Source organism: Leptonychotes weddellii, chromosome 8, assembly GCF_054177405.1.
Source record: "Leptonychotes weddellii isolate Sample4059 chromosome 8, ASM5417740v2, whole genome shotgun sequence".
Classification (NCBI taxonomy): Eukaryota; Metazoa; Chordata; class Mammalia; order Carnivora; family Phocidae; genus Leptonychotes; species Leptonychotes weddellii.
The window spans coordinates 9314446-9327093 of NC_138376.1; the positions used below are offsets into that span (position 1 = coordinate 9314446).

The following is a 12648-nucleotide window of genomic DNA, read 5'->3' on the forward strand; positions in this document are numbered from 1 at the left end:
TTTCCTCACACTGTGTGGAACTCTGAAACTGTGGAGCTGCTCGTGCAAATTCTGCTCTTCTTGGAGGAGAGGCAGGAGGAACGAGGTCCTCCCACCAACGCCGTGGCTATCACCCTCACGGCTGGCACAGGGAACAGGAGGGCAAGGAAGACGTCTACACTCTTCTGATAAAACTTCCAGCTTTCGTCTTGACTCTCAATATAGTACCATCACAACATGCAAATCGTAACCCACTCAAAAAACTGCAATACTCAGGGTTCCTATGAAAAGGGCAACATGGCCAGAAGGTGCAAGACCGGACAAGCCTGTGATGCTGTTTCCCAACAGCACCTGTCTGTGTGGACATCTGAAGCCACCACACCCTCCTCGGTGATACCCTCTTCCCCAACCTCCACGGCACCAGCGGTCTCCAACCCATCCCTCTGCTCCTGGGAAAATCTGCTTTCTAGGATAAGATTTGTTTTTAGTCATGGATGCCTTTGTGCAACTGAGTCGTGGTTTTGTGCCCAGGGTCAGCATCTCACCTTTTGTAAGAATATTTGTATTTTATGACACTTCTCTAAGCCACAAGCCACCGACGGCGGGGGGGGGGGGGAACTACACATAACTGAATACCCTTTGTGATTCCCCCCAAATCACAACAATGTATTAATGACACAGATACTGTATGTAAACAGCCTGGTAACTTGATACATGTTTACTCCAGTTTCCTGCGTTCAGATCAGTTTTCCCTCCTCATGCTGCCAGTCTGCCTGGGGCTGGTCCAATCCATCCCTCCCGCTAGAGCTTTGCTACCTTCCTTGTTTCCCTTTCATTTCTGTTAAAGTTTGCTAAGTGGAACTCGAGATTGGTTCATTTCTTTTAGTGTTACCAAGTTTTGGACATTTTCGCCTCTTTCGTTAGCCTTTGATTTGGTCGGGGGCAGAGTAGCAAGTCAAACAATCATGCTTGGTAATGAAGGACCAGGTTCTAATCAACAACACATTTCCAAAAACCCCTGTACAGGAGTGAGAGGTATGACCGCCCCCCCCCCAAAAAAATCATCGCTCTCCAAACTTCTTCCAGGAAGGAAAGACAGTGAAGTGATTAATATTCATTCAGACACGAAATGGAAAAAATGAAGGACTTGATATTGAGCCAGGATTACTGTATCTCCAAAAACAACCTTTTCACTAATCAAAATCCACAGAGTACAGCCAAGGGGAAAAAAAAAGCCAGTATAACTTCAAAAGATGAAGTCATTTTCCAATCACAAATGATCTGATCACAGAGAAGAGCGTCTCCAACGCGAAGAAACTTCTCTGCAGGCACTTGGCTCCGAACCACCCAAATGTGCCAGGTGGCCAGTCAGGTGTGTTACATAATAACAAGAGTTTTTGTTATTTTCAAACTGCCTTCTTTTTTTTTTTTTTAATAACAGCTTTACGGAGATATAATTACATACCACACGCTTCACCCATTTAGAGTGCACAATTCAATAGTTTTTCATATATTCAGCGTTGTGAAACTGCCATCACAATTTTAAAACATTTGTCCCTCCCACACGCGTTGGCCCTCACCCTCAAATTCCCACCCCCCAGCCTTAGGCAACCTCTCATCTACTTTGTCTCTGTAGGTTGGCCTATTTTTGACGTTTCACATAAACAGAAACATATTTTCACGTCTGGCTTTTTCACTCGGCAAAATGTTTTCAAGGTTCATCATCCGCGTTGTAGCATGAATCAGGGCTTCATCCCTTTTTATGGTTGAATAATATTCCGTCGTATGGACATACCAGCTTTTGTTTATTCGTTCATCAGCTCGCGGACACTCGGGTGCTTTCTACCTTTCCGCTCTCACGAATAACACCGCTATGAACATTTGTGTACATGTTTCTGTGCGGACCCCTACTTTTCTGTCTGCGAGGTCTACACCTAGAAATGCAATCGCTGGGTCGAGTCGTAGCTCTGCTGTCTGACGTTCTGAGCAACAGCCAAAGCAGGTGCACCATTTACATACCCCCCAGCAATGCGGGAGGGGTCCAATTTCTTCACATCCACGCCAACGCTCGTTAGCGTCAGTTTTTCGGATTACAGCCTTCCTAGTGGGCAGTGTTTATTCAACTTCAAAACAACTTGTTATAATTCGATGTTTTTCCTCCAGTCAGAGGACTGTTCAGACTGGATGCACCCCTTGCAGGAAACCGAGGTCTTCCACAGGCTCTGTACCACCAAATTTTTCAAGGAAAAAAAGCCCCAGATATTCCTGGTAGAGAGATCCTAATATTTTCCAAAATCGGATCCAGAGCAGGTTTCCCTGGCAATGTTGAAGGGCAGGGCCCACTACTACCTTTCCACGGGACTCTCTCTAGGGACTCTGCCGGTCTGTCCGCTTCCAATTCAAATCCTGGCAACTACCCTGAAGTGTCTCTCCCCTGCCCCCCTGCCAGAAATGTAACTTATCACCGGAGAGCAGTCATACCTGCAGACATTCTGGGTGATGAGCCGCGAAGAGCTTCCACTCGTCCAAGGTGTAGTGCTTTTGAATTGCCGTGAACATGGAGTGCTAGGGGACCAAACAGCACTGTTAGGACAGGAAGTCAAGCGAGCCCGCTCTCCTCCCTGCATGGGCCAGGGGGGACCTGACAACACAAAAGAATGGGTTGTTCCTTCCAGTTCACGCTTCATTTGCTTTAAATATGCTGAGGGCCAAGAACAGACAAATGTGTCACTGGTAGAATCACACAGCCGTGTTTTCCATTCTAATCTGATCAGACAACCCTGCATCTGGGACTCAGAAGGCTCTGCCGGGAGGCCAGGGAGGGAAGAAGAAGAAGGGTTCTCAGGGCCCTGTCCCGGCCCCACTGGCTGAGTCAGGCCCAGAGCATCGGGCAGCAGGTGCCCTGCCCCGAAGAGCACCCGAGGGCCAACTGCTGATGGCCAACCCAAGAGAACCTCAACTCATACCTGAAAGCTTCGCTTTGTGTTCAGTCTCAACATGTCTTGTTAAAAGCTAAACCCAACAGGCAGCTGGGATTCTGGAGGGAGGGAATTCGACAAATCGTAATCCCACACCCATGACTACCAACCCAATCCAACATCAACACTTGGGCGCAAGCCCCTCGTGTGCTATTTTGTTTACTTCTCCAAGCAACTTCGTACAGTCATACTAGCTTCGTGGACAGAAATGGAGCTTAAGCAATTTAACAACAGCTTGGCCATAAAGGGGCCAAGGCCAGAATCAAACTCAAATCTGACTACAGAGCCCAGGTTCCTGCCCCTCTCCCAACCTCACTGGGTCTATTTTCCTATCTACACTTTCCCACTCTAAAATCCCATGCCTTTATGAACTCGCACTAAATCAGTGGATCCTAGAGGCAAAAAATTCATAGTACACACACACACACACACACACACGGTTTCAGGGTACGCTACTTTACTGTGTTTTCAATGGACACGGTCTCAAATGACGGGGAGTCCTTCCTGTGAAAGTTCCACATTTTTTATGGACTCACAACTCGATATGGGAATGAATCTGGACTACTGATTCGCTCCCTGATTCCACCCACTTTCCCACTAATACATAATTCATTAGTAGCGATGGCTGATCACAGAGCAGAGCAAGGGAAAGACCAGGAGAAAAAAAAAATACAAATTTCTTTAGCAATTAATTTATTAGCCTCCGGGCCGAAGCTCGGTGGGGGCTGTGGGCTGACAGAGACTACAACTGATCACGGAGCCAGACAGACCACCCCCTACTCCATTTTTCGAATTCATCATCGGTTTAAAAATCTTCCTTCTACACTGGCTAATAATGAATCCTTGCACCTCCTGAGGTTTGACTTGCTGCCCACAGCGAGAAGCTCTTTCAACTAATTGGATTTCTCTTTCCACTCGGCAGGCATTATCGATGGAAAAAGACACACAAACTGTGCACATCAGAAGCAAACATTTCACACCTGGGATGAATCAGGTGCGTTGCACCTCAGACCCAGCCGCATGGGACAGAGGTCCTGCCCACAAACAGCTTTTCCTTTACTTCTCCCAATGCCAGGATACCAGCTACTCGCTTTATAGGAAATGAGACTGGTAAATTGGCCAGAAGGGACCTTGAGCTTCTACTGTTAGCTGTCAGTGTGAGTTGGGAGGCAAATCCCTTATTCTGGAGTCAGTCTGGGTTTGAATCTTGAATGTACTGGACTGAATGCCCTGAGCCAAGGGACCTCTCCTCTCCCTCTCTGCCTCAGTTCTGTAAAAGGAACCCACCCAGAGGGGCTGTGGCAACATTACACACATTCTATCCACTGTTTGGCACCTAAGTGCTCAACAAATGTTTTGTAATAAATGTTACTGCATAGACTGCATACGAAGCAGTTCTGCCTTAATTTCAAAGGCAAGGTTGCTCTTCTATAATATGACACCAGTCTAACTTTATAAGATCTCTAGTTTCTCAAACTATCGTGAGCATTTTCAAGGAAGAAGGGGATGCAGATCTAGACCATTTCATGGAATGCGAAGTCCACGCTCCATCCATCTTCTGACTGCAAAGGGAAGATAAGAAGTGTCCCCCAGCATCCATCAGACTCAGAACTAAACAGTCTGGCCACAGTGAATGACCCAAAGCGTTTCAATTTTCTCTCCTCCTCCTTGTGTCTGAACAAGTCCAGGATGGGCTCCTGACAACCTGTCCAGGGTAAGCAGCAGAGGGAACAAAGCCCACCTCTTACCTGGGACATCACCACCGCCATCTCGAATGTCCCCACGGTGTCCATGTTGGCCACGATGATGGGAATCCCTGCGTAGGTCTGCTTCGAATTTCGAAACGTGAAGGTACGCTCAAGATCCACCTATTGGCAGAAAGGGAAAAGGAGTGCTTTGCTCTTTAAGTGGTTTGTGAAGAATTTCGAGAGTTTGGAGCAAGGGAAGAACAAAAAGGAAGTGCAGGTCCTTTGGTCCCTTGGTCTCTTGGGTGCTGAGCCAGGTGTTCCAAAGACAGGAGAGTTCCTCAGGAGACCGAGTGACAGGTTGTCATCCAGGGACAAAGCTGAACCGGCCTCGTTACGATCCTCAAGCGTCAGTACAAGGCACCAGACGTCCTGCCATCAAACCAAACCTCGGAACCAGAAGCTTGTCTCCTTCAGTAGCCTCTCCCCACCCACGGCCACCTTCTGTCCCCAGCCTGATCCATCCTGGCCCTAAATACCCACATACATGCTATCTTCCCCACTTCCAAGCACCAGAGGGACCATTCCCCTTCTGGAAAAATTCACTCCACTCTTCCCTGCCAAGCATGGTTTTCCCTTTCATTCTTACTCTCAGAGAACCAGACACTACAAATTCACCCTGCAGTGAGCTGCAAACCATTAATCCCTTAACCTGTCAACCTTCTCAGTGGCTTTGTGATTCTGAGCATCTTTCAGAGAGCTGAGAGGAAGTACTTGCAACCGTGCGTCTCCGCATATCAACACTTGCTCCTTTGACATGCAAGTGGTGGAGGGAGGGGGAGGGCCCTCCCATTCTACTGTAACTCCAACTTCAGGGCATTTGTGGCTAAGCCAGCTATCAGGAATCCAGAACTAGCCGAGATGGGGGGCTCAGTAAAAGCTGTGCGCTAGGGCCCCGCGCTCACCAAGAGGTAGCAGAGTCAGAACCACTTCTGTGACCCAAGCAGATCCAAGGCTTACAGGCTCTTGGATCCATTTTTCACCCTTTTCCTGCCCCCCTCTTACCAGAGGAAGGCCACCCTTCCCCCACCCCACCCCACGCCACATCAAGGCTCCACTGCCCAGGTTGGTTTCTGGCTGGGTTCAGCCAATGAAGAAACTGGGTAGGAAACTGAAGGACAGTGCGGAACAAGGGACGGGGGCCTGTATGTAGTCAGAGCATGTCTCCCAGAACCCCTCTGCCTTGGCCTGCGTGGTCTTGGTTCCAGCTTTCACAGAGTGATCGCAGGACTTGGGCTCCAGTAACATCACCTCCTCCCCTCTGGAAGTGGTTTTCCACTTTTGCCAATCTCTGGGGTGCCCCAAGATCTCATCGGGCATGTCAGCGGAGCTCGGAGAGCTTGCATTAAATTTCCTGTTTTACATATTCAGCACTGTTTGAGGCGGACCTGGACAGGCACAAGACCATCCTGGAAGTGCGTGCCTCCCCAAAGGAGAACCGGCGGGAGACACAGAGGCGTGCATCTTGAGCCTCTGAAATAATTCCGACCTACATTAATCGTGGCTTCATGAGTTCATCGGCAATCATCATTTCCTACCAGTGTTTACCTACCCTTCCCCTATCCCTTTTCATTTGAGACAACTTTCCCTTTGCAATCACATGTCAAAAAACACCAAGGGACACCTCGGGCCATTTAGCCTTTCCACACATCTCCCTTGTTCTCTACACAACTCCACGTCCACGAGGCTTCCTGGGTGAATGACGTCATAGGTATGTCTGCTCTGGCCTTAAAAGCGAAGATGAGGGGAAATGAGATGGAGTCCCTGCACGAGCAGGTGGGGCAGCTCACTCATCCCCTTCTCTGCTTCCTTCATTATGATTCTTGGCTCTTCTTCAGTGAAGCAAGTTCGATTTACATTCTGAGAGCTAACTGAAGGAGTCTATCAGTTGTAACTTTCTGTGCTGCTGAGGGCACTCTAACATTCTGGCTTTAATGGCTTAAAATAATCAGAATCCCTAGGTCTCAAATGACTCATACTCCTCCCAAGATGCATGGGGAGGGCTGCTACACTCTGCACTCAGCTGAGCTCACAGTGGGTTTTTCTGGGCACCCCAAGACCCTACCCGCAGTATGGAAAAAACAGAGCCCTTCATGGAAAAAGGTCAGCCTTGACAGTGAACTCCTGCCCTTATTTCTAGTCTTCATGTGGTAGATTCCACACTATCCTTAATTCCAGGAATGAGAAATAAAATTATCTTCCCCAAGTAAGAATAAACTATCGGGACTACATAAAAATAAAAAGCTTTGGGTTGCCTGGGTGGCTCAGTCGGTTAAGCATCTGCCTTCAGCTCAGGTCATGATCCCAGGGTCCTGGGATTGAGCCCCGCGTCGGGCTCCCTGCTCGGTGGGGAGTCTGCTTCTCCCTCTCCCTCTGCCCCTCTCCCGGCTTGTGCTCTGTCTCTGTCTCTCTCTCTCTAATAAATTAATAAAATCTTTAAAAATTTTTTAAAAAATAAAAAGCTTCTGCACAGCAAAGGAAATAATCAACAAAACAATAAGGCAACTTATGGAATGGGAGAAGATATTTGCAAATTATATATCCGATAAAGTGTTAGTATCCAAAATATATAAACTTATCAAACTCAACACCACAAAAAGGAATAATCCAATTAAAAATGGGCAGAGCACCTGAACAGACATTTCTCCAAAGAAGACATAGAGATGACCAACAGACACATGAAAAGATGCTCAACATCACTCATTATAAGGGAAAAGCAAAGCAAAACTACAACAAGATATTACCTCACACCAGTCAGAATAGCGAAAATCAAAAAGATGAGAAACAAGAGATGTTGGCAGGGATGTGGAGGAAAAAGGAACCCTCCTGCACTGTTGATGAGAAGGCAAGCTGGTACAGCCACTCGAAAATAGTAAAGAGGTTCCGCAAAAACTTAAAAATAGAACTACCCTATGATCCATCAATTGCACTACTGGGTATTTACCCCCCAAAATACAAAAATATTAATTCAAAGGGATACATGCACCTCTATGTTATAGCAGAATTAGTCACAACAGACGAATTATGGAAACAGCCCAAGTGTCTACCAACCAATGAATGGATAGGAAAGCTGTGATACATATACACTATGGAATATTACTTGGCCATAAAAAAGAATGAAATCTTGCCATTTGCAACAACATAGATGGAGCTAGAGAATATAATGCTAAGTGAAATAAATGAGAGAAAGACAAACACCACATGATTTCACTCATATGTGGAACTTAAGAAACAAAACAAATGAACAAAGGAAAAAGAGAAAGGGAGACTAGCCAAGAAACAGACTCGGAACTATAGAAAACACATTCAGGGTTCCCAGAGGGAGGGGGTGGCGGATGGATGAAACAGGTGATGGGAAGTAAGGAGGGCACTTTTGTGAGGAGCACCAGGTGACGTATGGACTTGCTGAATTACTATATTGTACACCTGAAACTAATATTACACTGTATGTTCACTATACAATATCAAACACTATAGATTTTAAAAAATAAAAATAAATTAAAAAAAAATTTTAAATTATCTTCCCCGATCTTATCCATACAGACAAAAAGACACATACACTGCCCCCCCCAAAAATACACCACTTGCTCACTGAGAGAGATGTTTTAAATATTCCAGCCTCCCAGGAACAAAACTTGGCATTTAATCTGCCACAGCTGGTCAATGCACCAAATAAAGCACCTCCAAGTTCCCACTCTGCTAAGCCTGATTTGCAAGGGAACACAGAGTCATAAACTACCCCTCCCCCACCTCAAAAACACATGTTTCTGCTGCCCTTTAAACACACCTTCATTAACGTCAGGCCTACAGCCCAACACTGGGGGGGCCAAAAACAAAATGGGGGCCCACCTACCCCATTTCCAAAGACTCAATGTTAGGATCGAGCTAACAGGCGTACCCAGAAGCATAAGCCTTCTACATCGTGTTCTATCCTCCCACCGTGACAAACACAATTTCATTAATCGTCTGGAAAGTACCAGAAGATGGTGTCATGGGGAGCCAGTCCCCGGCCTCCGGGTCCACACCCTCTCCTCGTCCCACACAAATCCTGACGTGCACACACAGACACTCCAGTCTGCACACTAAACTCCATGCACACACGCACCCACGCTCACACACAGCTGCCGCTGGACCACTCTCTGACATTGGAGGTGAGCACACCAGCAGCATGGCAGGTCCTTGGGAAAACACACCTTGGAAAGGAGCCCTTGCCAGCCCTGAAACTAGCCTGAAGTCATCTGGGCAAGGAAATCCAGGATCCTGAGTTCCTAGAACATGACCTAGAGGATAAGCCTGGCCCACCGGCCCTGTCCAGTGAGGAGGAGGGTACAGGGGAGCAGAAGGGCTGTGTGGGGTGGGGGCCCCTTTTGCCTGGATCTATAGGTGGTACTGATTGAAGCAATTCTCTTATTAAATAAATTACTATCTGTCTCGCCTGTAAAAGGCAAGTCTACAGGGAGAATCCCTCTTATCTTTATAGTCCTAGTGGCTAAAAGTGTGGAAGAAATTAATATCCGACCAAGGGGTAAGAATGATACTGTATTTTCTGGGCAATGCTTGGTGGGCCCCAGCCCAGCTTCCTGAATGTTCTGTCCCCTGCAGGCTTCACCACCAGTTGGCAGGATCTGGAGAAGCTTGTGCAGCTGTGTGTTACCAGATCCACAAACAGAAAGGACTCCAGCAGCTAGCCCAGAGCATCTGTGTGCGCATCAGAATCATTGTAGGATGGTTTCCAAAATACACATGCTCACGCTGCTCCCAACTTAGTGAGAACCTTTGTGTTGGAGACAATATGTGTATTTTGGAGTGTCTCCCTAGGTGATTCATTAAGAACAATTCTACTCAAACCCTCTAATTTTACAGAGGCTGTTACGGTTTGCAATGTGTCTTCCAAAAAGATGCCAAAATGCCAACCAGCAGTACCTGTGAATTGTAATAGGGTCTTTGCTGATGATCAAAGTAAGAGATCAGCAGGGTAGGGTCCATCCCAGTATGACTGGTGTTTGCAAAATGGGAAAATGTGGACAGAATGCGAGAACATGGTGTAAAGATGAAGGCAGAGATAGGGAATGAGGCCTCTACAAAGCAAGGAACACCCAAGACTGTGGGTAAACAACCAGAAGGTAGAAGAGAGAAATGTAACAGATTCTCTTTCACAGCACAGGATCTAGCCTGTGGACACTTTGATCTGGAGCTCCTAGCCTCCTGCACTGTGAGACAGTAAATTTCTATTGTGTAAGTTTGTGGAACTTTGTTACAGCGGCCCCATGAAACTAACACAGAGCCAAGGTACTAAAATAGAACAGAGGTTGGACTAAAACCCAGGTCAGCTTGCTCCAAGGCCTATATTCTCTTCACTGCCATGCTCTGAACCCCTATGGGCCAACCTGCTGTGGACCCCCAGGCTGGATGCGAGTTCCCTGGATCTGCTGGTAAAAAAAAAAAAAAAAAAAATCACTAGTGAGTTTTAACATTGTGTCGAGACTTCTCTGTCCTAGGACAAGTGGCCAATTTTCTGCTGCAAATTTCTTCATTGTAGGACTTCCAAAGTTATGGCTGTGTTAGTAAGTTTTGTTTTGTTTTGTTTTTAAATCTTATCCTAAATTAAAGGCTCCAGTGGGACACCAGAGCCAGGAATGGGTTCTGAAGACGAACGGATCAGGGAGTCAAGGAATGACTCGACCTCCCCAGTGTGTCAGATAAAGTTCTTGCTTCAATCAACAAACATGTGACTTCTTTTGAAAGGCTTACCCAAAGGCTCCCATGCAGCCCTGTGGGACTTTATTCTTATGTGCCAGGGACTTGTATGGACGGTTGAGAGAAGACCTCCTATCCGGCACAATCACAATAAGGGAGCTGACCTCAAATTCATTTTTTATGACGCTTGCAGAAACGCCCCTACAGGAGTCCTAGAACGTCTAAGTGGGAAACCACTCTGCCTTTCTCTCCATTTTCCTGCTCACTGCCTGATGATCCATGAGCAGACCTAGCTCTCAGCAAAACTGTTGCAGTGATAAATCTTGTCAAGAGTCAAAACTCCCTTCCCAGCCAGGTCGGCTCTGACAGGCTATGATTTCTCTCCCCTGGCTCCATGCAACTCTACTCGCTGGTTAAGCTCAAACGCTGTCTTTTTACCATTTTAGTTTCCAATTTGCATGCAAGTATTACCTCTGTCAGGGGACGCGCAGCCTAGACTTCTATCTGATCGCACCATGAGAAGTTTTGATCATCTCCCTATAAGAAATTTCAGGCATCCCCAACAAACTGAAAAAACACTGATTAGAAGCCTACTTAGATCAAGGGCTAACTAGATCCCTCCAACATCACCAAAGCAGGCAGATTATGGGATGCAACCAGCAGGCACCTACACCGTTAGGGGAACCTACTGGAAAGACGATTCCAGTTAACTCTGGCTTCCAGGCAGAGAGCTGGCAAGCACCCAGACAAACAAATATGAAAACATTTCTCAAGGGCACAGAGTTCTCACTGCAACATGTACATGGAGATTGCAAGGTGCCACTGGACGCTGGGACACTAACAGTTTCAATCAGCCCAAAGTATGAAACCAAATGATGCATGATATCATACCATTCTCTGGAAAAGAATAATTCACTCTATTACATAAATTCTAAATGTTTTACCTTCTCAAGATGCTGCCCGGCTCAAAAAATACATATGATCTACCCTTGTTTTAAACATGTCATTTTTCTTAAAATTAAGTTTCTCTCTCCTAAGTGAATTTTGAACAGATACTGAAATATTCAGGCCAGCACCACATTATTCGTCTGCCCAGAATCCCCACATCTTGTCTTGTTCTGGCCTTAGGTACAAACTATTTATTTTTCTTTCAAGGGTCTGCCCTGCTCTTTAAGGACGTGATGAAGGACAGGAGGAGGGTAGTCCAATCTAGAGTGGTGAGGGTTAACCATTCCCGGCCTCTTGCAGTCCTGTCCCGTCCCATCCTCGCCGGCTCCAGCTGCCGCCCCTCCTGCTTGAGAAGGTGACTTGTTCTGGTCACCGGTGAAAAGAGGACGTTTCCTTAATCCAAACCAGCCCTCGGCTGGCAACACCAGGCACTGCAGTCAGGCCTGGGCACAGGCGCGCAGCCGAGTTCCTTGCAAGGGGATTTATTTATGATTCTGTGGCGCTGAGCGTTTGAAAGAGTGTGCTGGCTCGGCTTCCTCCTGTTTACTCCTGCAGCCCCAGCCTCCAGATGGAGTCATTTTCTCACCTCCTTCTCCAGCTCTTAGAAGACCAGGTCACCAGCACACCCTCCTCTGGGGGGACTCTGCTTTTCTGAGCAACTAGTTTATCCTTCAGGCTTTCACCTTCCTCATCCCCAGCAGGGCCATCACTCTCCCTCTCCCCTGGGGCTACTGCCGGTCCAATAGCCACCTGTTCCTCAGGCTTTGATCTCATCAACACCGAACCGGCAAAATTGCCCAGGGTGTCCCTATTTGCCTCCCACCCCCACGCCCCTACGCCAGTGCTTTCTGCTTCCCTAGAACTGGGCCGGACTGCAGCTGTCCAGTAAGCCGGGTGCCACCAGGCACGAGTCCTCAGCCTCACTCCCAGCAAGGTCACTGAAACGTGGGAGGTAAACCCTGAACTTTTGCCGCCCTGGAGTTTGCCTGTTTTTTCAGACATTAAAAAAAAAAAAAAAAAAAAAAATCCATTGCTGGAGCTGATACTAGAGCAGAGAGCAGCGGTTCTCCGCACCGAGACAGTGCCAAAATCACAAAGCTCTCCAGTTGTTTGTCCTCTCCCTTTACACCTGGGCTCCAGGGGGTCAATTCCTCCCTCTATGCACCCCTCCAGCCACCCCCCGTTGTTTCTAAGTCAGTGGGCCACTTGATCTTTGTTCCTCTGTGGTCTAGTCCGCTGTGTACCTCCCCCCCCCCCCGCCACCCGACCGGACGTATTTAGATTTTTACACCGGAGCTGGG

General features: G+C 47.3%; 1 protein-coding gene across 1 annotated transcript in view; it reads right to left on the reverse strand.

Annotated features, from left to right (window-relative positions):
- Positions 1 to 12648, reverse strand: part of GMPR (guanosine monophosphate reductase) — a 45862-nt gene that overhangs the window by 32191 nt on the left and 1023 nt on the right. Inside the window, exons 2-3 of the mRNA XM_006727707.3 lie at positions 4706 to 4825; positions 2461 to 2544 (exon numbers count right to left, since the gene is read on the reverse strand). Of these exons, the coding sequence (XP_006727770.1) occupies positions 2461 to 2544; positions 4706 to 4825 (204 nt within the window). The remainder of the gene's footprint in view (positions 1 to 2460; positions 2545 to 4705; positions 4826 to 12648) is intronic.